Below are 26,224 nucleotides of genomic sequence, written 5' to 3' on the forward strand. Positions count from 1 at the left end.
CCCATGACCTACCCCACAGATAGATAATTGAATTAGCTTTCCATAGACACCGACCTTGTTAAATTCAGACCTCTGAGTAAAAGTTATTACCATTTTATTAAAGTCCAGTAGAACAGGCCTAGTCGACGGACCCAACAATAAGGCATCGCTTAGACGACAAACCGTCGCCACAGGTCGTTGTTTGGTCCGACAGTAACTTTCCCAGGGGTCTTTTGGACCTTTCTCACTTCGTTTAAACCCTATATTATGTTGTTTAGACCCTAAATCATCATATTTAGTCAGTTTAAGCCTAGAAACATAAGTAAAACATATCTAAGTCAAATAATTAAATAAAAAGTTAGAATATTAGAAGCAAGAGAGGAGAAAAAGCTAAAGAACCTTAGTTAAAGAACGCAACAAGTTCCAGCAGTTCCATCTTTGAAACTTATTTATTTTTCCGTTGATTTCACCACCAGGTATGTTTGATCTCACTAGTGGTTCCTTTCACCCATTGCATCCATAGTTTTCAGTCAGATTCTTGATTCTCTTAGCACGATTATATCTAGGGTTCCTAGAAATTCAACAGAACTTTATGAATTTATTAGTTTTATGTTCCGAATCGGATTACCATGTTATTACTCAGATTATAGCATGAATTTCAGAACCCTAGCTTTGTATTTCTTTAGTTATTAAATTACACATGCTAGGTCAAATATTTCAGACTTTTAAGATATACATACCTCAGTTATAAATGCATTACTACCAAATTAATTGTTGCATTCTCATTTTACATGTTCAGTTTTGAGATATCAAGTATTTACATAAGCTCAGACATAATCAATATATTTACAGATTTTATTGATAAGTAGCATAATACCAAGTGCGGCTAGGTTTTAGCGTACCCAATAGTCCCATAACTACTAGCCAAGTAGTTTGTAAGTCCCCTCTATGGAAAATCAGTTTAGTGATCACGCCAGCATGACTTTATACCTTTGGTAGGGTATATTGGGTCCTCTTGATGGGGCATATACACTGGACTCCACATTTAGCTCATGTGGTTTTATTATTGGTTATTAGTAGCTCCCACAGTTAAGTCAGATTCTTTGCATTGATTATCAGTATACCAAGTATTCAGTTTCAGCATGTTATAAATTGTTCATTGGATCTTGTCTGGTCAAAATTTAGTTTATCATGTCAGATTATTATACTTGTTTTTATGCTTGTTCAGTCATATTTTATTTCAGCTTTACTTTATCCAACATGCTCATTACCTTTCTAATACTGACGCATACGTGCGGTACATCTTCTCGTGATGTAGGTTCAAGTTTTCAGCATCCAAATTACGTAAGGATCGATTTCCGATCTCCAGTTCAGCAGATTCAGTTGTGAGTCCTTATTCTCCGAGGACAACAATCATGAGTTTCATTTCAGTCTTTAGTCATTTAGTTTTAGTTTTTTTTTGGATTTAGCTGGGGCTTGTCCTAGTATTTCTAGTCCAGTTTAGAGGCTTATTTCAGACATAGTTAGTTTCAGCTTAGTATTGAGTTAATAACTTCTTTGTATTAAACTCATTATTTTCAAATATCTTAGTTATAAAATATGGGTTTTCCCCATCTTTTCATATTTAATTATGATTTAGCTTCTACATCAATTTATTATCTTTAGTATGCTGATGATCATGTCTGTAGGGTTAGCTTGGGATCACTTGTGGTCCTAGGTTCCATGTCCGCATCTCGGGGGTAGATTGTGGCATGACAAAACTTTGCATCAGAGCACTAGGTTTAAGTGTCCTAGGTAGTCTGAAAATCCGCACTAAGTAGAGTCTTTTTCATGGGTGTGAAGTGCACCACATCTAATGAGAGGGATGCTTTAAAGTGTTTTCGGAAAAACTTCACTTTTTTGTTACTCTTATCGTGCGTGAGGTATGATCTTATTCCATTCTATATTGACGTTCTACATTTCAGATCATGCCTCCTCTTAGAGCTTAGTCATGGACTTCTAATTCACACAATTCTAACGAAGTTCATCAAGTACCAGATAAAGAAGTTCTACTGTAGAGTTTCAGAACGCCAGTTCAGCTTTTGGATAAAAGTATGACAACCTTAAACAATCAGAAGGTTCGAGTTCAAACTAATAACAATGGAGGTTTAGTGGCAGCTAGTATTCGACATTTGTTTAGAAAGATTCACCTGAGTTTCAGGGTCCCAAGTTGTGTGAGGACCCATATAAGTTCCTTGATGAGGTCAATAAATATTTGTATTTGTGCAAGTAACCGGTAGTTATAGGGTGAAATGGCATCCAAGTAGCTTAAGGATTTTATTCACGTACGGTCGAATTCAAGTGGAAAGACAATAGAGATGACTTTGTCTTTTATAACTCAGTATAGCAATCCAATTCACTGTTAGTCTAAAAACTCTCTAAGAACCTTTCTCTATCTCTACTCCAATCGGTGACCCAGTTATAGATAGACGACTATACAGAAATTACCCTATCAGAGTATCTCAGAACCCAACATATATAGTAGAGTTAGTAATGGTAGACTTTGATATCATTCTAGTCATGGGTTGGTTACATTCATGTTATGCATCAGTTGATTGTAGAACTGGATTAATCGTTTTTAGTTTTGGGACAAACCAATTTTAGAATGGAAGGGTAGTAGCTTAGCGCCTATGGGTCGATTTATTTCTTAATTTAAGGCCAGAAAAATGATATCTAAGGGTTATCTCTATCATCTAGTTTGGGTTAAGGATTCTAGCCTTGCAACCCCAACTCTTGAGTCAGTTCTAGTACTTTGTGAATTTCCAGACGTGTTTCTAGAAGATCTTCCCGGAGTCTCTCTCGAAAGGGAAATACACTTTGGAATTGATCTCCTTCAAAATAACCAACCTATTTTTATTCCTCCTTATAGAATGGCTCTAGCAGAGCTTATGAAATTGAAAGAGAAGTTGAAAGAACATCTAGATAAGGGCTTCATCAGACCTAGTATTTCACCATGGGGTGTACCGATGTTGTTCGTAAGGAAGAAAGATTGTTCTATCAGAATGTGAATTGACTATAGACAGTTGAACAAGGTCACAATCAAGAATATGTATCCGATTCCTAGGATTGATGACTTGTTTGACCATCTTCATGGTTCTAGCCATTTTTCAAAGATAGACCTCAGATCGGGTTATCATCAGCTTAGAGTCAGAGATAGTGACCTTCTAAAAACAGCCTTCAGAACTCAGTATGGTCATTATGAACTTGCAGTTATGTCGTTTGACCTAACAAATGATCCTGCAACTTTCATGGATTTGATAAATAGAGATTTCAAACAGTACTTGGACTTGTTCGTTATCGTCTTTATTGATGATATCCGCATATAATCTAGGAGTGAGGAAGAACATTCAATTCATTTGAGTGTTATTCTGCATACTCTAAAAATCGCCAGTTATTCGCGAAGTTTAGTAAATATGAGTTTTGTTTTCAATTTGTTGCTTTTTTTGGTCACATTGTATCTAGTGAAGGGATCCGAGTGGATTCATAGTAGATAGAAGTCAAGAAACAGTGGCCTAGACCTACCTATGCTATAGATATCTGTAGTTTCTCAAGTCTAGTAGGTTATTACAAAAGGTTTGTGGATGGATTTTTATCCATATCCTCACCATTGACTAGGCAACTCAGAAGATAGTCAAGTTCTAATGGTAAGTTGATTTTGAGAAAAGCTTCACAGAATTGAAAATTAGATTTACTAGAGATCCTGTCTTGACTCTACTAGAGGGTTCAGATGGTTATATGATATATTATGATGCATCAAGGTTGGCCTAGGTTGTGTGTTAATGCAGAGAGGTAAGGTGATAGCTTATGCCTCTAGGCACCTTAAGGCGCATGAGAAGAACTATCAAACTCATGACCTCGAACTTGCAACAGTGGTATTTGCACTGAACATATAAAGATACTACTTGTATGGTATTCATGTAGATATGTTCACTGAACATAAGAACCTTCAGTATGTGTTCACCTAGAAAGAGTTGAATCTTTGCCAGTGGAGATCACTTGAAAACCTTATGATTATGATATGAGTTTGTGTTACCATCCTAGAAAGGTGAATATAGTAGCATATGCTCTTAGTATATTATCCATGGGTAGTGTATCCCATGCCGAGGAACAAAGGAAGGAGTTAGTAAAGCATCTTCACAGGCTTGCTCGCTTGGAATTTTGTATTATGAGCATATCAAATAGTGGTGTAACAATTAAAAATAGGGAAGTATCGTCTTTGGTAGTGGAGGTTAAGGAAAAGAAAGACAGTGATCCAATCTTGCTTGAACTTAAAGGTGCATTCCATAATCAGAGAGTGGAGGTTTTCTCCAAAGGGGGAGATGGTGTACTTCGCTACCAGGGTAGATTGTGTGCACCTGATGTGGGTGAGTTGATAAAGCATATCCTTGATGAAGCCCATAACTCTAGGTATATTATTCATCCAGGTTATACTAAGATTTACCGCGATTTGCGGGAAGTCTATTGGTGGAATGAAATGAAGAGGGATATAGAAAAATTTATGAGTAAGTGCCGCAATTGCCAGTAAGTTAACATTGCCATGCCGAGGAAGAAAGGATGGATTTAGTAAAGCATCTTCACAGGCTTGCTCGCTTGGAATTTTGTCTTATGAGCATATCAAACAGTGGTGTAACAATTCAAAATGGGGAAGTATCGTCTTTGGTAGTGGAGGTTAAGGCAAAGAAAGACATTGATCTAATCTTGCTTGAACTTAAGGGTGCATTCCATAATCAGAGAGTGGAGGTTTTCTCCAAAGGGGGAGTTGGTGTACTGTGCTACCAGGGTAGATTGTGAGCACCTGATGTGGGTGAGTTGATAAAGCATATCCTTGATGAAGCCCATAACTCTAGGTATATTATTCATCCAGTTTATACTAAGATGTACCGCGATTTGTGGGAAGTCTATTGGTGGAATGACATAAAGAGGGATATAGCAAACTTTGTGAGTAAGTGCTCCAATTGCCAGTAAGTTAACATTGCCACGCCGAGGAAGAAAGGAGGGAGTTACTAAAGCATCTTCACTGGCTTGCTCGCTTGGAATTTTGTCTTATGAGCATATCAAACAGTGGTGTAACAATTCAAAATGGGGAAGTATCGTCTTTGGTACTTGAGGTTAAGGAAAAGAAAGACAGTGATCCAATCTTGCTTGAACTTAAAGGTGCATTCCATAATCAGAGTGTGGAAGTTTTGTCCCAAGAGGGAGATGGTGTACTTCGCTACCAGGGTAGATTGTGTGCACCTGATGTGGGTGAGTTGATAAAGCCTATCCTTGATGAAGCCCATAACTCTAGGTATTTTATTCATCCAGGTTATACTAAGATGTACCGCGATTTGTGGGAAGCCTATTGGTGGGATGACATGAAGAGGGATATAGCAGACATTGTGAGTAAGTGCCCCAATTGCCAGTAAGTCAAGGTAGAACATCGGAAACCAGGGGGTATGACTCCAGAGATTGATATTTTTACTTGGAAGTTTGATGTCATCAATTTGGAATTCATCACAAGATTACCGCATACTCGTAGACAACATAACTCCATTTTGGTGATAGTTGATAGGATGAATAAGTCTTATCGCTTCTTGGTGGTCAAGACAACATATTCGAAAGAAGACTATATAAGGCTTTACATTAATGAGATTGTGATGTTTCATGGGGTCCCTTTGTCTATCATATCAGATAGAGGTCCATAGTTTACCTCTCATTTCTTGAAATCATTTCAGAAAGGTCTTGGTACTCAAGTTAACCTTAGTACAACATTTCATCCACATACAGATGGGCAAGTGGAGAATACCATTAAGACCTTAGAGGATAAGTTGAGAGCTTGTGTAATCGATTCAAAGGTAGTTGGGATGACCACCTTCCTCTTATTGAGTTTGCCTACGGTTATACTTACAATTCCAGCATTCAGATGGCCCCTTATGAGGCTTTATATGAGCGTAGATGTAGATCTCTTGCTGGTTGGTTTGAACTAGGTGAAACAACTTTGATAAGGCCAGACTCAGTTTTATATGCTATGGAGAAAGTGCAACTCGCTAGAGATAGACTTAAGACAATTCAAAGTCGTCATAAATCTTATGCAGATGTAAGGAGAAGGGAACTAGAGTTCCAAGTTGATGATTGGATTTTTCTAAATGTCTCACCTATGAAAGGGGTGATGAGATTTGTAAAGAAAGGAAGCTCAGTCCTAGATATGCAGGCCCTTACAAGATCTTGAAAACGGTTGGCAAGGTGGCATATGAGTAAGAGTTGCCAGCAGAAATAGCAGCAATGCATCCGATCTTCCACATCTCACTTTTGAAGAAGTGTGTGGGTGATTCAGCCTCTATTGTGGCATTGGAGAGTGTGGCAGTGAAAGATAATATTTCCTATGAGGATGTACCAGTTGATATTTTTGACCGTCAAGTCAGAAGGTTGAGAAACAAAGAAGTCTCTTCAGTCAAGGTTCTGTGGAGAAGTCAGTCCGTAGAGGGAGCTACTTGGGAAGCAGAAGCATCCATGAAAGCAAACTATCCTCAACTCTATCCTTCCAATTCCACGATTGTCCATAGTTCGTGTTCGTCGATCGAGACCCCCATTCACCAACTATGTGACAAGAGCTACGGATGAACAAAATGGTCAGTAGGTTTACCTACGGTCTGTATGTCTGACCTAGTTGGAAAATATTCAGACAGTTAAGGGCAATGAAGTTGGGTCAACTTCAAATGGTCACAAATCTTAGTACAAAATGAATTAGGTGTGTGACCTACCCACAGATATATAACTGAATTAGATTTTCAAAGACACTGACCTTGCTAAAATCAGACCTCCGAGTAAAACGTTATGCCCATTTTAGTAGAGGTCTATCAAACAGGCCCAGTCAACTAACTATCAGTCCAGGCCGTTGTTTGGTCCGCCAGCAACTTTCCGAGGAGCCTTTTGGACCTTCCCCAATTCGTTTAAACCCTAGGATATGACGTTTTGACCCTAAATCATCATATTTTAGTCAGTTTAAAGCAAAGAAACCTAACTAAAGCATATCTAAGTTAAATCATTATATCAAAAATTAGAAAATTAGAAGCAAGAGAGGAGAAAAAACTCAAGAACCCTAGTTCAAAAACAGAACAAGCTCAAGTAGTTCCAACCCAAAACCTAAGTAATTTTTTGTGAATTTCACCACCAGGTATGTGAGATTTCACTAGTGGCTTTCTTTCACCCATTGGATCCCTAGTTTTCAGTCAGATTCTTGATTCTCTTATCACAATTAGATCTAGGGTTTTTAGAAATTAAACAGAATTTTATGAACTTATTAGTTTTATGTTCCAAATAAGATTATAATGTTATTACTTAGATTATCACATGAATTTCAGAACCCTTGCTCTGTATATCTTTAGTTCTTGAACTACTCATGCTAGGTCAGATATTTCAGACTCTTCAAATATACATGCTCAGTTATAAATGCATAGTTACCAGATTAATTGTTGCATTCTCTATTTGCATGTTGAGTTTCAAGCTATCCAGTATCTAAAAAAACTCAGCCATAATCCGTAACTTTAAAAATTTCATTCGGAGTAGCATAATACCGAGTTCGACTAGGGCTTAGCCTAACCAATATTCCCAGAATTACTAGCCAAATAGGTTGTAAGTCCCCTTTGAGGGCAATCAGTTTAATGATCACGCCAGCATGCCTTTATACCATTGCAGGCTATATTGGATACTCTCAATGGGGTGTATACATCAGATTCAACATTTAGCTCATGTGGATTTATTATCGGTTATTAGTAGTTCCCACAGTTAAGTCAGACTCTCTACATTGACCATTTATCAGTATATTCAGTATTCAGTTTCAGCATGTTATAAATTGTTCATTGCATCTAGTCAGCTCAGAATTCAATTTATCATGTCAGATTATTATACTTGCTTTTATGCTTGTTCAGTTATATTTTATTTCAGCTTTACTATATCCTACATGCTCAATACCTTTCAAGTACTAACGCATACGTGCGCTGCATCTTCTCTTGATGTAGGTTCAGGTTCTCTGCATCGAGATCACGCGTAGATCAATTTTTGATCTCCAGTTCAGCAGATTCAGTGGTGAGTCCTTATTCTCCGAGGACAACTGTCATGAGTTTCATTTTTGTCTTTAGTCATTTAGTTTCAGTTTTCGCTAGATTTAGCGAGGGCTTGTCCCAGTATTTCCAATCCAATTTCGAGTCTTATTTTAGACATAGTTAGTTTCAGCATAATATAGAGTTAATAACTTCTTTGTATTAAACTCATTGTTTTCAAATATCTCAGTTATAGAATATGGGTATTCCCCATCTTTTAAGATTTAATTAAGATAAATCTTCTGCATCAGTTTATTATCTGTAGTATGCTCATGATCATGCCAACAAGATTAGCTTAGGATGACTTGTGGTCCTAGGCTCCGTCTCTGCGTCACGGGGGTAGCTCTAGGCTTGACACTTATCCTATCGAGCTTCTCTCTGTTGCGCGACTTTATTGTTCATCGCTTGGCTTAACATCCTAGTAGTCTCACGGTATTCAGTGGAGGTGACTTCTCCATGAGATTTCACATTCGGTGCATTAGGTACCTCTAGCTCTTCGAAGTTGCTACTAGTAGGACGACCTTGTGCTGCTCTTCTTGGAGGCACGATGATCTGAAACACACACAAGCACGAATTAGAGGGAAACATTTTAGAGATAAACTCTAACGCAAAAAAAAAGAATATGAAAGGAGTGAGGGATTTCTACACTTTCAAATACTTAAATTCGCTTAAATGAATCATGGTTGGTGTGCGTGTGAACTAACCTAATGTTATCAAATCTCACATACCTCGTAGGATTGAATTGGTGGCGAAATTCATAACCAATAATGCATGATCTTGACGAATCTTACTTGTTTCTCCTTCTTTCTCCTCTTTTCTCTTTTCTCAAAGCCCTAGTATGAAACTTCACCTTTGATAAACTAACTAAAATCTTATTTTACCCCATTAAATTACCTTCCAAAAATAATATTAGACTTTCATTAATCAAATAGCCGAACTTCCAAAGGAAATAACTCACTCATACGAATTCAGAATTGCGCAAACACATCAGCGTCAGAAATATTATTCCAAGAGCTTCCCAAACTTACATGGAAATACGCCTAACTCATCTTGTTCTAGGAGTTATGGTCATTTGAAATTGATCAAAAAAATCAACTATGTTTCACTTAACAAAAATACCATATTTTATTCCTTCTAAAAACCACTATTTCCAATCCTTAAATCATTCAAAGTTATTTCAATTTGCGAGATATTACACTTATCACAATATCCAAAGGTGGTCATGACTTGTTAGTGTCTTCTCTCAATCGCGATATGGAGAGCCCACGAATGCGAAGGAAAAATGGGCTTCACCTCATAACTGTGTTAAGGACACATAGTCAAACCATACAAACATGGCCTTTATGAATTATTCCAGGGGGTCGTGAACAATAACTCTTTATTGGGTTACACGAACTAAGGCATATCACCTAGTTTAGCAATTTCTAGAATTTTACAACTGGGTTCTCATGTCATATACCTTTCTCTTGATAAATAATCTCTCATTAGCATGATATTTGCATGCTACATTAATCATCTATAATTAACAAAACATAGCATTTTTTAAGAGGGGTGTTTGATGATCAAAATAGTTCTTTTTTTTATGTTAAACTAACATTAAAATTATTGGTTCGAGCCAAATAACATATATTTTTAAGATGAATATTCACAGCTTATAAATACAAATTCTTTAGCCTCTATTTGATTGTGCAATACTTTATTCTCAGGATGAGTAGTTTATTACATTGATAATATTAATATTTCTAGATATGTTTAAATATATTTCTTGATTCCATCATATTACTACAACAAAAAAATTACATTATTATATTTGTTTTCATGTAATGTTATTTTTCTTTCTTAAGTTTGTTGGTAGAAGGTACGTAAGATAAATACAAAATAATTTTAGTTTTCCTCTTTCATATAATTCTAGTTTTACTTTGTTGAGTATGTTTCATAGAAAAAGCATAAGAAAAAAATAAATTCAGTTTATAAGAAAACAATAAATCAGTAAAGATAAATGGTGAAATAAATTATCACACCACAAAAGATCTAAAAAGGGAATAAGGCCTTTTCCTTGTAGGAAAATTTATAATATTTGCTTCATTATTCGTATATTAAATATAATTATATTTATAGCACATTTTATTTAATCAAGGATGTTCTCTTTTCCTCGATGCCTAGTTTGGTATCACGTTTCATTTGATAAAACATGACAAGTTAAATTGAAGAGCTATGAGAATTGTGACATATGATAAAATGACATACATATTAAAATGAATAAAATATGAACACCTTACATGTGCAAATAACATGTTCCAATGAACAAAATATAGAGTCATGTCAACTTAAATGTAATTCACCCAAAATTAAAGATAAATTTATTCAAGATTCACAAAATATAAATTTATTTTATATAATCAACTAACTCTACTAAAAATAGGACACAAAGAAAGTAAAATATCATCATCAAGTAACTTAGTTAGCATACAAAAAAATTAAGATATGGCTTTTAAAGTGTGGACTTTTTTTCTCATGTTTATAATGATACAGATATGCAAGTCTTTTACTTGATTTGATCTATTATTACTGGAGTATCATACACTTTTCTCTAATATTTTTCGAAGTTAGTTTTGAAAAGCCTCTTGTAATTAAATATGAAATGTGTTTTTCTATTAATTATAGATTCTAACATTTAATTTGATAGCTGTCTCGCCAAAGGTTGACGCAATAGATATTCCTAGGTGTTGTTGCAAGTCAGACGCAGACTGCATACGTCTTTGTGGAGGCATTCCTATCTATTTTTGTGATGGTGAATGGTGTGAGTGTGGGCACCGGCCTCACGAAAGTCGAATTACAGAAACTACTGAAAGCATAAATTAAAAAAATTAAAATTTCATAATATGACAGAGAAAGGAATAATAAATATGAAATTTAATTGTTGTTCAATGTAACTTTCAACAAGGCATTATCCAAATAAGAAAGCTTATTTTTTTTTAATTCTATTTCTATGTAATTTGAAACAAGGCATTAGCTAAATCAGAAAGCTTATTGTTTCTATCTTTATGTCATATACCTTTATTTTGATAAATAATCTCAAATTCTTATATTTTAGAGGCATTTCGCAATAAAAAGTATTTACATGATTTTAGAGTTGAACTCCACATAATACATTTAGCTACAAAACTTTGAAATTTCAATGCAAGAAGAATTCAAGAATTTTAAGAACAACAAAAAGTTGTTTTAACTTTTCCCCCAAAAATTAATCACTATAATTTTCAAACAACTCCTATTCGTATTCATTGCCAAACACAATTTTAATTATAAAATAATTACTTGTTACTTAAAACATAAAATTTATTTTTATTAAATTTAACAATAAAACATGGACAAGGTTTGTACATTAACATCATAATTACTATGTACAACTTTAAATTATAAATAAATTACAAGTTGAACAAGTTAATGTTTTGGAGATATGTTATTTACTACATGAATATTGGTTTCCAAATACATTGTTCTCTATCGAATATTATTTTTACAAATTAATTATAAAATTCTATTGCCAGTCAAAGGTAAAATTACTTAATTATTTTGTGTTGTTGCATGTAATTCTACTTTGACTTTGTTAAATTTATTTTGCAAAAAGATCATAAAATATAAAAAGATTCATTCAAGATATATATTAATCTACAAACAAATGATCAAACCGTAGAAGCTCTAAAGCTCAAAAGGCCATTTCTTGGAAGAAAAATTATTATATTCACTCATTTATTCTTATACTAGATGAAGAATATCGTACAACTACATGCCCACAAATTTTACTAGCAATCGTGTGTGTTAAAATTTAAGCTAAAAAAAGATTATTTTGTTCTATACACCTCTAATTTTTGTGCATGTTTATAAGACTGCATAATAATGTCCCAAACCAAGCACAAAGATATTCTTGTGTAATTCCAATTACAACAATATTCTCGTGTAGTTCTCCTTTCAATAAACAAGAACATATCTCCTTTAATATACGAAGTGGAGTATGGGAAAGAAAAAGTTTACAACTACTTTATGCCTATCTTTGGAGATAGAGATATTGTTTTCAATGGACCCATCAAAAAATGAAAAATGAAAGGCAGAGATGTATATAAACTTCTGGAACTTTACAAGTTTTTCTGTAGGATAATAGTGTTCATTGCAAATAGTTAAGGGGTGTCTTCCGTGCTATGACTATCTTTTTCAAAACATAACGGTAGAAGTTAAAATAATCTTTCAAATACAATGAATCCAAGCCTAACCTCCTTTCAATGCCTTATAAATAGTGTAAGACATCATTTGTATTGTCTTGATTTGTAAACTTATATGGAGAATGAGGTTTCACTAACAAAACATGTAGCAATTTTAAAATAGTTAACTATTCGATAAGTTTAAATGACATGTTAGCATACTTCATATGGTGATAACACTCAAAAAATCCTTGAAAATAATCATGAGAATAACTAATAATTGAAAATAAAAATATCCAACTAAGATTTTTGATCGAATACCATAAAGAGTTAATCTTTTATTCAAGCATATTTGGGCTAATTCATCTCATCCAAAATATCTCTTTCAAGAAAATCATGGATATCAAACCTAAATTGCATGCATTAGATTAACTATCCACTTCAATCAATATCTTTAAATTATCAATCAAAGATCTAGACTAGGATTAAGTTGTTGGGTTTTAAAAAGGTGTGAATGAAAAATGAAGAGTTGCGACTTTTATGAAGAGTTATGACTTTTATGAAATGTCGCGACTTTTATGAAAAGTTGTGACGTTTATGAAAAGTTGCGAATTTTATGAAAAGTTATGACTTTTATGGAAAGTTTTGACTTTTATGAAAGATGACGACCTTTATGAAAGATTGTGACTTTTCCAAAGGTTTGTGACCTTTCCAGTAAGACACAATAAGAACCTTTTCGCACTACCCTTTGTTTTCAATAAATTGATGAATTTCCTCTCATTTTAATATAGAATAATGGACTTCTTCTTCAACTATTAAATATAGTATTTTAAGTGTACCGTACTGCCATTGAGTGGTTCACTGACATCGGAGTTTTTTGTATCTATACACTGGTGATTGAAATTATTTTTCCCTGGCAGGTCATATTCCAAATCAAACCTCGGATACTAGAGGGGAATAATTTCCTTAAGTGGACACTTTGAGTTTAGTGGAGTTGAAGTTTTTCCTATTAAAAGTTTTCCAGATTCTGGTAAGTGTTGTACAAACTTTAAGATTTGTAAAAATTAGTTTTAGTTCTTCTATTCCTTTCTTCTTCAATGGTTCATTAAACTTTGTAACTTCGTGTTTCTACAAAGTTTGTTGGAATCAGTAAGATTCTAAGACACATATTAAAAACAATTCTTCTTTAAGAAAAATATTTCGTATATTTTTTTAAATCTGTATCTGATTCTAGTTTCGCTACTTGTATTAATTTTGTAGTTGTTAAAATGTTTTTAATCTTTGTTGTCTTACAAAGATGTTCAAAGTTTTGTTCTAAGTATATTTGGAATACATGATGAACAACAATTTTAAGTAAGTTAATATACAATTAGTATTTTTTGTATTCTACTGATTGAGAGAATCTGATCATAGAAGTAGAAGATAAATGCATTAGTTCTCCATAATTCGTTGCTTTGTTTAGCAAGGTCGAAGTGAGAATGTACCATAAAATTTTTATGGTATTTCGTTTAAAGATTACCAGGTAACCTTCTTATTAAATTATTTAAGGAGGAAAATAGTTTCTAAAAGTTATCATTTTTTATTTTTTATTTTTTTATTATGTGTATCTTTGGAAAAAGATCTGCAAATCATATGTTGTGGAATGAATTTTACTTTGTAAATATTGTTGATTTTTTAATTCTTTAGTTTGCAAAAATGGGAGATGCATATTTTTGTTTAATAAAATAGTATATTAAACTGTTATAGTTGAAAGACTATTTGATAAGAAAAACATTTCTATATGATACAGAATATGTGTTATTCTGATCGGTGAAAAAAAAGACTTTTGTAGTTTTGTACTCCATGAGAAATGTTAGTGTGTCTGATTTTGTAGATTAAAAACTTTTGTGGTTTTATACTCTGGATAAATTGGACTACGCAATTGATTTGAAGAATATGAAAACTTCACATCATAAGTCAGTGTTGTACTTTTGATTTTCTATAAACTTCAATGTAATATAGAAATAAATTGTACAATTTTTTTTCCTTATTGTTAGTATTTAAAATACTAAGTGGTATATCTATTTATGATAGAGATAAAATACCAGTGACTTAGAATTTGTGATTTTCTGTCTCTAAGCAATGAACTTTGACATTGTGTAAACATTGTCAATGTGAATTGCAGCACAATAATTCTTTCGTACATTAATATTTCCAATATTAAATTGGTGGAAAAACTATTTCCGAATACTTGAAAAATATTTTTGAGATCACATTTGAAATGTGGGGGTTATTTGCTTATGATTAGACATGATGTCTAACTTAACTTTGGAGTTAAAAAGATATGAAATTCATTGATACTTTATTATTATGTTATACCCACAAAATTCTTGGAGTATATTTTGTATTGTGGTTGTTGAGTTTCTCTATTACTAGTATATTGTGTGACTAGTATAAAACATCCAAATTATATATATATACTTGTTCGAAATAATTGTGTTCTTTTATGGAAAAAAATATCACTTAAATGTTGTGTTTTTTTATGAAAAGATATGTCTATTATAGTAAAAGTATTTGCATAGACATGACATATTGGTGAATAGTCATTTGTTATGTTTTTGTAAAAATAACTTTTGGACTATATTGTGTTTATTAAACCTGATGAAACTTTGTTCATGGGTAGTTCTATATTAATCATATTGAAAGTTATGGAAATGTCCTTTTGAAAAGGATATTTGACAATCTAAACAATGTTTGTATCATACAAAATTATAAGAAATAGGAACAAAATATTGGTGAGGAAAAAGCTACCTCGCGAAGAATTTTTAAAACTCAATATTTTTATTTGTTCTTACTTGCTTGAGTCAATGTTTGTGACATGAACAGTTGGGGTATGTTAATTACAAAACCTTGTAAGGAAAACTGATCAACTTAGAAGTTTTTCCTAACTTTGACTGCAATAAATAAAAATGTCAAGTTTTTGTGGAATCTAAGTATGTTGAGCATTCTTAAATCTGTTGAAAGGAATTCTAATCCCTTAGAATTGATTTAAACTGACATTTGTTATATGAAGTTAACACCATCTCATGGTGGAAAAAAGTATTTGTTAATTTTATAAAGAATTGCATTAGAAATGACTATGTCTATTTGCTGAATGGTAAAGATGAAGCAATAGAAATGTCTAGACAATGTAATATCGAAGTTTAAAATTAGTGTGAAAAAATATAAGAAGTGATAAGTTAGGAAAGTAAAAGGATAATGTACTTAATAAGGAGATTCAGACGCTTAGTAAATGTTAAAGGACATTTCCTTCATTCGAATTTGATTTTATAACATTTCCTGTGTCTTCTGTAGACTCAATCTTTGAAAAGATGGTGTCAATAAACAATATTGGAAGTTAATTGATCTTCTTTCAGAAAATAAACCTTTGGGTTTAAAGTGAATCTTTAGAAGGAAAATAACAGTTGATGGAACTGTTGAAAAATATAAAGCAAGACTTCGTGTAAAAGGCTTTAGACAAAAGAAAACCAAGGTTTTGATCTCGTCAATATATATATATACTCGCTAGTAATTAGAATTACATCCATTCAGATGCAAAAATTATTAGTGTGGTATATGACCTCCAAATTCATCAAATGAATGTGAAATGAACTTTCTTAAATGTAGAATTGGAGGAAGAAATTTACATGGAGCAACTCAAAGTTTTTGTTGGTTCATGGTAAATAAAAGAAAGTGTCTGAACTTGTTAAGTCACATCATGGAAGCACCCAACAATGACATAATTTGATCAAACCATGTCGGCAAATGGATTAAAGAATGATGGAAGTGATAAATGTGTTCACATTAAAATCATAAGGTCATTGTTTGTTTGTATATTGGTGATATGTTTATCATAAATAGTGTCACTAATGACATAAATGCTACTAAACTTATACTATAAAGCAAGTGGAATGAAAATTATTGAAGTTGCTAATGCGATCTTAGATACAAGAATTAATAAAACTCCATAATGTTTAGCATATTCACGGTATCATTGCATTGAAAAGGTACTTAACTAGTTCAAATATTTGGATGTCAATATTGTCAAGTGTCCAATAAATGTGAGCTTTGCATTTTAAAAGAGTGACAAAAAAAGTGACTCACAATTGGATTGTGCTAGATTTTTTGGAAGCATGATGTATATCATATAGTGTGTGCGATCAGATATAGTTTCTGTTATTTAAACTGAATCTGTTAACAAGTGATCCCAAATAAATTCATTAGATGACAATAAATAGAGTTTTGGAGTATTAAAAATAATACTTAAAACTATTTCTTGCATTATAACAATATTGAAAGATATAGTGATGCAAATTGAATCATCGGAAGAATAAAGTAAAATTCATGAGTGGATATGTATTTACTATTGGTAGAGGATCAGTCTCTTAGAAATATTTCAAATGAGACTTGTATTGCTAGCTATACAATGCTCTTTGAGCTAGGTGCTCCAGATAAGGTTGATGAATAAGTTGAAAGACTCCGGAATTTCTTGATACATATTTTATTTTGTCCCAAACCATTGGCATTAGTATGCATACACTTCCACAGTCAAGATGCAATAGGTAGGGCATGGAGCATGATATATAACGGAAAATCTCGTCATATATGACATAGACATGATACCGTTAGAAAACTACTCTCTACTTGAATTATCAAAATTGACTATGTAAAGTCAAAGGATAATATGTCAGATCCACTTTCAAAAAGGCCTAACTAAAAAGGAAGTTTAAAGATCATCTAAGGGAATGAATTTACGGCTTAGGACAAGTCATCATGCTGGTAACTCTATTTAGTAGACTGGAGATCCCAAGATCTATATTCAAGGAGAAAAACAAAATTGTGAATGACCGTTCGACATTATCAACAAACTCAATCAATTCTCGTGATGAAGACAATGCTCAGGGACAAGGATACAACATTAAGGCGTGTTAATGAGTTAATAAAGCTTAATGATTTTAATGATTTTCTAAGATTGGCAGAGTTGACCGCATAGTATCTATGCAATAACACGAGTAGAAATTACCTATGTGAGTTTGAAGTGTAAGGCCCTTAGAAGAAGTTGATTGTCAAAAGACCAACTCTGTATACTCTCATCAAATGACAAGTTAAATATAAAAGCTAATAGAATTGTGACATATGTCAAAATGACATACATATTAAGTCAAATGAAAATTCGAACACCTTACATGTGCAAATAACATGTTCCAACAGAAAAAATATATACTCATGTCAACTTAAACGAATTGACCCAAAATGAAAGATCTATTTATTACGAGATTCACAAAATATAAATATGTTTTAAATAATCAACTAAATATACTATAAATAGGACACAAAGAAACAAAACATCATCATCAAGTGACTTAGAAAGCATACAAAAAAATTAAGTTATGACTTTCAAAGTGTGGACTTTTTTTCTCATGTTTATGATGATAGAGATACGTAAGTCTTTTTTCTTGATTTGATCTATTATTAATGGAGTATCATACACTTCTCTCTAATATTTCCTAAGTTAATTTTGAAAATCTTCTTGTGCAGAAATATGAAATGTGTTTTTATATTAATTATAGATTTTAACATTTAGGTGTCTCGCCAAAGGTTGACGCAATAGACATCCCTAGGTGTTGTTGCAAGACAGACGCATATTGTAAACGTCTTTGTGGAGATATCCCTATCTATTTTTGTGATAGTGAATGGTGTGAATGTGGGCACAGGCCTCCCAAAGGTCGAATTACAAAAACTAGTGAAAACATAATATGAAGAATTAAAATTTCATAGTGTGACATAGAAAGGAATAATTCATATGGAATTTAATTTTTGTTTAATGTAACTTGTAATAAGGCATTATCCAAATAAGAAAGCTTATTGTTTTCTTCCTTTCTATTTCTATGTAATTTGAAGCAAGACAATAGCTAAATCAGTAAGCTTATTGTTTCTAGTTTTACGTCATATACCTTTATTTTGATAATAATCTCAAATTATTATTTTTAAAGGCATTTTGCTATAAAAAGTTATTAGTTTATTTTTCTATAGTTTAACTCCAAAAAAAATACATTTAGCCACAAAACTTTGGAATTCAACTATAAGAACACAAGAATTTTAAGAACAATAAAAAGTAGTTTTCACTTTTTTCCGCCAAAATTACTCACTCAAATTTTCAAACAACTCCAATTCGTATTCATTGCCAAACACAACTTTAATTTTAGAATATTAAATTGTTACTTTAAAAATAAATTTTACATTTATTAAATTTAACATTAAAACATGGACAAACATCCACTAACTGACAAACCAGCTTTAACTTCACACATTAAAACATTGTTATATTGAAATTTGGTTTTAAATTAAATGAAGTGTCGAGTCAGAAGTATAATCACTTAGTCATTGCAATTCAATAGCTACATTTTTTCTTACATGAGTTGAGGTGTAAGTTTCAGATTTCTAAAGCATGTCATTCGTATTATTTTAGCATGAAAAGATTTGTACATTAACATCATATTTACTATGTACAATTTTAAAATATAAATAAATTCCAATTTGAACAAGTTGAAATTTTGAAGATATGTTATTCACTACGTGAATATTGTTTATCAAATACTTTGTTATCTATTGTAAATATCTTTTTTACAAGATATGTTTAAACTAATTATAAAATTTCATTACCAGTCAAATGTAAAATTAATTTATGTTTTTTTACTGTTACATGTAATTCTACTTTGACTTTATTAAATTTATTTTCCAAAGGAACATAAAATAAAAATAGATTCATTCAAGAAGTAATTTAATCTACAAAGAAATGATCAAACCTTAGAAGCTCTAAACCTCAAACGGCCTTTTCCTCGGAAAACAATATTAAATTCGCTCCTTTATTCTTATACTAGATGAAGGATCCCGTACCAGCACATGCCCATTAATTTTACTATCAATAGTGTGAATGTTTAAATTTAAGTAAAAAATGCATATATTCATTTTACCTCCGCTTTAAGTGCATGTTTATAATATTGCATAATAATGTCCCAAACCAATCATATTGATATTCTCATCTAATTCTTATTACAACAATATTCTTGTGTAATTATCCTTTCAATAAACAAGAACATATCTCCTTTAATATCCGAAGTGGAGTATGGGAAACACAAACTTTACACTTACCTTATGTCTATCTTTAGAGATAGAGACAATGATTTCAATGGACCCATCAAATTATGAAAAGTGGAAGACAGAGATGAATATAAACTTTTGGAACTTTTAAAGTTTTTGTGTAGGATAATGGGGTTCATTGCAAGTAGTTAAGGGGTGTCTGTTATTCAATTGTTCTTGTAAGGTTAGTCAAAAATGAAACAGAAATAGGATAAAGAAGACGGAAAACAAAATATTCGAGTCAACAGAAATTACTGTGTCTCATTAAGAAACTCACTGTACCCGAGGTTATGGATTATTTCTCCCAACATAATACAGATTAATCTTTATAATGAAATGGAGGTACCTCAAACTTCTTTAACTTAAGAAAACTTAAGAACAACAACAAGCCACACAGACTAAGTCGATTGACACTTTGATTTTTGAGAGAAAATATATATGCATAAAGGAAAAAATTTATGTGTTTGAAAAAACGAAAAATCACTTTTCTTATAGCCATTTTAGCCAAGAAACGTATTTGTTAAGAGAAATATGTTGAAACCCATTTTATCTAGAAATTGTGTCTTTTGTAAAAAACACAACTTTTTTGAAAATGTGTCTGTTGGTAAAGTAATGACTTTTCGGAAAGGGTAACAACTTTTCGGAACGTTACCGTCACACACAAATTAATTCTGTTAATTTACTAATTAACTAATGTTTTAAATTAATTTATAAGAGATGATATTTATAGGATTTAGTTGATTAACAAAAATTGATAAATTATTTATCAAAAAATGACATCATTTGCCAAATCCAAAGCCGAGGCCAAGCGATGACGACAGCGCGAAGGGGCACCTTCTTCATTGCTATTTCAGCACTAAAGGAAGTGTTTCCTTACATAAGGACAACCAATTTAGTGCATGATCACTTTAGAAACGTTAGACAGGCTCGCCAAGATCATTCAACAGATCTTTATTTTCTAATTCTCTCGTCTCTCTCTTGCTTTAGGATTTAGATTTATGAACCTTAGTCGACAAGCTCATTTGAGTATGTATTTCCTTCCACATTGCTTCAGCACTCCCAACACAGGGCTATTCATAGAAATAAATGCTTCAAAAGGGATTTATAGGTGAGAAGTTAAGGGAATATAGATCAAGAGTCTTCAACAAGGTTGGCAACAAAAGGTTTAAGCTTAAATAGTATGTGATTGTTGCACACCCTCACAAGGTTGTCATAAAAGGTATGGTCATTTGGATTTTCTTCCAAAACATGTGCCCAAGGTAATTTCTTTCATTCACCAAAAGCTAGAGTATTGGACTGACAAGAAAAACTTTAGAATTCAATAAGCATGATTTAAAGTAAAACCTCACCACATATGACACGTCAAACACAATAATTTTGTAATGTTCATTCCAAAAAGGATAAAGAACAAAATTTTTGTACCTGAGGTAACACCCATTAAGACCACACTCGATATTCATAGTTCGACATATGGACTGTAGGTGGGGTCCGTGGGTTGGCCACCTGCCATAGTTCATAGGTCCAGGACACTGGCTCGATACATATTGTATGTCTGATCATGACTCTGGTCACTGTCTATGATTTGAACTCTTAAAACATAGTGTCTAAATATCAAATGAAGGTACACTGGGCCAGGCTGTGGTCTAGACCACGTTCCCCGACTAGGGTTTGTTGATGGTCACCTGAAAATTGTTGTTAAGGTTAAATGAGTATTTTCTTAATTATTTAAATCCTATATTATGGCATTTTCCTTACCTTTATAACCTCTTATATAAGCCTTTTTACCCCAAAATTATACCCCATTCATTTATTCTTCCTAAATCTTAAAATAAAATCAACTCCTCTCAAATATTTTTCTCTATAACTATAAAAGAAGAAGATTAAACAAGGGTTTGAACTCAAGGATAAAAATTCTCCATTGAAGATAATAAATTGGACTTGAGTTATTGTATCTTTAATTCATGGGTTCCTTCCACCCATGGACTCCCCAAATTCCTTTAGTTGAAATATTAGAATACCCAAATTATCTAGGTTTGGAATTCTAGATGTGATGATTGTAAATAGATTTTAACTTTTAAAGGTCAATGTATGATTATATGCATGATCATATGAAACCTATGTAAATGTTTTAAGGGTACTTTGAGATTGATGTGTAAATGATGTTGTTGTTGTTGAAAGATTATTCTCATAAAACACTTACAATCATGATGTGAAAGTGTCACGCCTCGAGCCTACACTCTAGAAGTCGTCGGTACCCAATGACTATTTTTGGTCTTAAGCAAACCATTGGCCTGACTTACTTAATTCAGTGGAATACTTAACTAATCTTAATTATAAAATGAGATCATTCTTAAAATAAATACTGAAAACATAATAATTTGGCCAAATGACACTTAAATTTTCATAGCAAAAGATCTGCAATTCAAATGAGAGACTCAAACTGACTATCTGAGTTTCTATGAAGACTCTAAAACACTAAGATGGATGTTGGGACAGACCACACAACATCCAATAAATGAAGTACTAGAAAACAAATAAAAGTGTCCTCCTGAATGCAAGGAGGCTCACTACTTACTCTAAATGGTCAACGAGGCTCTTGGTGCTGATCCAAGAGTTTTTTCCATGTAATGTTATTTTTCTTTGTTAATTTTGTTTAGTAGAGACAAGTCCCCCATGAAGACACCCTTCGACGGGGCATGAACAGCCGCACGAGTCGTCGACTGCTTCATCGTCTTGCGCTTGCCTGGGACTATTTTGGCAACAGTTTTTGGTCCTTCCTCAAGGACCCTTGATTTGTCCTTGGGTATGTTTGCCCGGACTTTTACCACTCAATTATGATCGTCTATAAGTTAACATCTTTCACATGAATCTCATACGAAACGAACACATAAAACTTGACTAAATACACCTACATGTACAAGGTCAGTTCAAGGCATACCTTTCGAACGTCATGGACGTTTGACCTCAAAACATCACGAAACTTGACATAATGACTTTAAAAACTATATAAACTCATTTAAGAACCATATAAGATCAGCCATCACATATAAGCACATAAAACCACATATGAGGTACTTAGGTGACTAAGTCGTCGAACGTCCTGGTCGTCCCTTGACGTTTGACTTCCAATGCACCTAAACTCTTAGCTACTGCCTCTTACCCATATTATAAACCAAATTCGGACCTTATATCGCCATTAAAACCATGTTAGGATCTATGTTTACCTATATCATTTTTGGGGTCTTATATTCTCCCCGACTTGGACAACATTCGTCCTCGAATGACACTTGTCACTCACCGAACACTTTTAAGAGTAAGGATTCAATTAGAAACTCATCATGCTATTAAACTCACATGCTTCATTCCAAATAGCCAAATCTCATTTTATATTCAATATAATACTTATATACATCAGTTCTAACAACATTACACCAATTTTAGACCAAAGAATCAATTAGTCAAATTTCAAAAACAATCATTGTGAACTGACAGTGTGCATTACAGTGGTTTGAGCAAATTTTTAAAAAAATGCAATTTCTAGGCAATTCATGATATAGGCATGCTAATATTCAAGGATACATCTTATAAATATCTTTTACAAAATAATCATGGCTTCATAAAATACAGAATGCAAGAAGTTAATGAAATTTAATTTCAACAAAACATCAATCAATCATGCATATCATTAGGAGAAAGTTAGGAACTCATCTTCTACAAAAGAATCGTCTACAACCAAGTTACCAAGAACTCTTTGGCTTAAGATTGAATAAACATATTATGAAAGGTTAAGGACACATCAATCCCAACAAACATTACTCTTCACTATACTCCCCAAATTAGGAGAAACCCATTCTGAGGTCAGCACAACATTTACTATTAGGAACCTCGTCAACGTACCTTAAACCATACAAATACTTTATCACCCAATTTTATCTCATGGAGACTAAAGGCTCTCAAAGGTATCATTATATAACCACTACATCCCCCTTACTAAGAGAACTCATTTTTACTCCTTCAAATCCCATCACCTCCCTTCTTATGGTTAAGGTCTTAACAACATCAAACTATCTTAACAACTATTCCTTTACATTCTCACACTATATCTTACCCGTCTTTCCAACTTAAATACCCTACAAAAGGTAACCAAGCCAATCTAAAGACAAGACCACCATCTATCACACCTCATCTAACAAATACATCTCATATTTTCTCTCCCTCAACCAAAACTTCATAAACTCACCCTCTAGGCACAAACATGTAAGGGAAGCAAGGGGAAAACACCATATACCAAACTCTTAGGCACGATTACATGAATGAAGAAGTGAAACTTTTCCTAGCACCCAATAGCCTCCTATTTATAATGTGGCTGACTTCACATTATAAAGAAGACTCTACTAGATGTGGTTTATACCACAACTAAGAGACACCCTATACCTTATTCTATGATACCAAGTTTGTCACCTCCCACAAGTACACCCTAGAAGGTAGAGTATCCTAGCGATGTCACATGGAAAATGAGACTTTAAGAAGTCTTATCTAAGACTCTTGTATCATTCATTGTATAATAAGCATAACTAAAATGAGTAAAAATATGAAACTTTCTTCACACACGAAGAACTCTTTCATTAGCAATACGCAAGCGGTAGACTTTCATTTAAAACATTAGAACTATACACAATATGATTGAACCACCTAGACTTTAGAGTTTACAACCCTTGGGACTGATCCCATAGAAGACATAAAATAAAGACTTAAGACATAAAGGAACATGTGGCTATTGTCCTCGAATAGATGAGGAGTCACCAATACTTTATCTTTAACCCTTAGAAACTGATCCATCCTTCATGGCACATAAAGATTCCATTTCCCTACACTTTAGTCAAAAAGTAAAAGAAGGGGTTAGCACATTAGATGTACTAAGTATGGAAGCCATGCAAAAATTATGAAAAAGGGATATTTAGTAATAAGAATGCTTTTCATGAATTTAGATTAAAACATCATACTATAATCATAAGAACAACATTTAACAACTTAGAAACACATAAAAAATCATTTAGGAAAGAAGTCATGTTTTTAGCAAAACAAGTGAAGTCACTTCACTTTACTTTAAACCCCCTTTAGCATGTAATCTTCTCACTACAAGTTATCCTAAGATTCACTTAAGTCACACCAAGAGAGATCGCCCATACACCCTCTCTACATGTGCCTAAAATACCTTCAAGATTACTTATAATGAGTCACATACACACTTAAGAGGCATTAACATAAGAACATGAGATTCTCCTACAAAGGATACCTAAGTTTCACTTGAGTGAGTTGTGAAGCGACCGCCTATACAATCCTTTACACACCCACTTAAGAGATCCTATAGACTCTCTAAAATAGAATTGTTCTCATTTAACAAATTAGTATATAGGTGATACTACATTCTCCTTCCAAAGGCTATCAAAAGACTTACTTAAGTAAATCAAGAAGATAACGTCCATAGTGACCTCTTCAAGATTACCTATATAATCCTTAAGATTACCTAAGGCTTAGATCATGTCCACTTAATCAACAAATTTCCCTAACTAGAGTCATTCTTATGACTTATCTAGGTAAGATAAGAAGTGAACATTCCTATGTCCCATTCACACCTTAATTAGAAAAACCCTTAATTACTCTAGATAAGTACTACCTCATTTTATTATACTTCCTTAACTTGAGTCATTATATTCATTAGTTCATTAAGATACATTCATCACACTACGGACATTGAAGTAATGGTCTTATACTAGACCTAGAGATTCCAAATAACATCTTCAAAGCCTATTCTGTATTGTCTAGATAGTGCCCCATACCACCACCTAAACTTCATAGAACTTCTGAAATGTTAATAGGTATCCCACATGATGAGAATAGGCAATAACTGACATATACCATGTTAGAAACTAATGGAATCCGGAGTTCAGACCTAGTACGATGAGGGTGTTGTACTTGACACGGGTAGAACTAGGGCACATACCAATATAGCCACATGGTTAAGGAATATGAAGGGTGTGATTTGTATTCTAGTCTCATACTTAAATAGAACTACTTCCCCTTGCCATACTCACTCGGTGCTAGACTTCATTATCATAGAGTAATTCACATTAAAGGTTCACATAAGAGGGTTCCATAACAAGTTCATAACCTAATAACATTTACCCTACCAAAGAGGTCCTACTAAGGCTACCTCCCAATCGCGACAAGAAGCTTATTATGAATTTCATAAGGTTTGATATGATGTTGTTTCATCCAATCAACCTTAAGTCCATCATCCTTTACTTTGAAGGATACCATTACGACTTTCGACTTCAACATACATAACCTTACCACTAGGTTCAAGGTTTCACATAAACGACCCTCTTAGCATTATTCAAGGTCCCCTATCAATTATATATTCAGTACTAAGAGATCTAATCATCCGAAATCAAAACATCATATATTCATAACCATACAAGATTTAAGTAAGGGACACAAGTCAAACAAGACAAGACACCACATACTTCACCTTAACACATATTACTAGTCATTCTATAAGCACATAGGAATAACCATTATCATCTTTAAGTCATCCTAAACCTTACCTTATAATCATCGATATTACTATTATAGACTCATATAGTCAAGTAGGAACAACCATGCATCAACTCGAAGACTACACATCGAAGCTCATAGTCATAACTTATATGATTTCCTAAGATACATGACAAGAACACATACTTTCATATTCCATCACATATAGATAGATAT

The 26,224-nt window shown here is 32.9% G+C and overlaps 1 protein-coding gene across 1 annotated transcript; it reads left to right on the forward strand.

The window, feature by feature from the left end:
• The first annotated feature begins 4,099 nt into the window (after positions 1-4,099).
• Positions 4,100-6,226, forward strand: LOC138340385 (uncharacterized). Its single transcript, XM_069292117.1, has 4 exons — positions 4,100-4,539; positions 4,641-4,805; positions 5,081-5,419; positions 5,914-6,226. The coding sequence occupies exons 1-4, from the start codon at positions 4,100-4,102 to the stop codon at positions 6,224-6,226; spliced, it is 1,257 nt and encodes a 418-aa protein (XP_069148218.1).
• Positions 6,227-26,224: the final 19,998 nt, after the last annotated feature.

This window comes from Solanum lycopersicum, chromosome 1 (genome assembly GCF_036512215.1).
Source record: "Solanum lycopersicum chromosome 1, SLM_r2.1".
Classification (NCBI taxonomy): Eukaryota; Viridiplantae; Streptophyta; class Magnoliopsida; order Solanales; family Solanaceae; genus Solanum; species Solanum lycopersicum.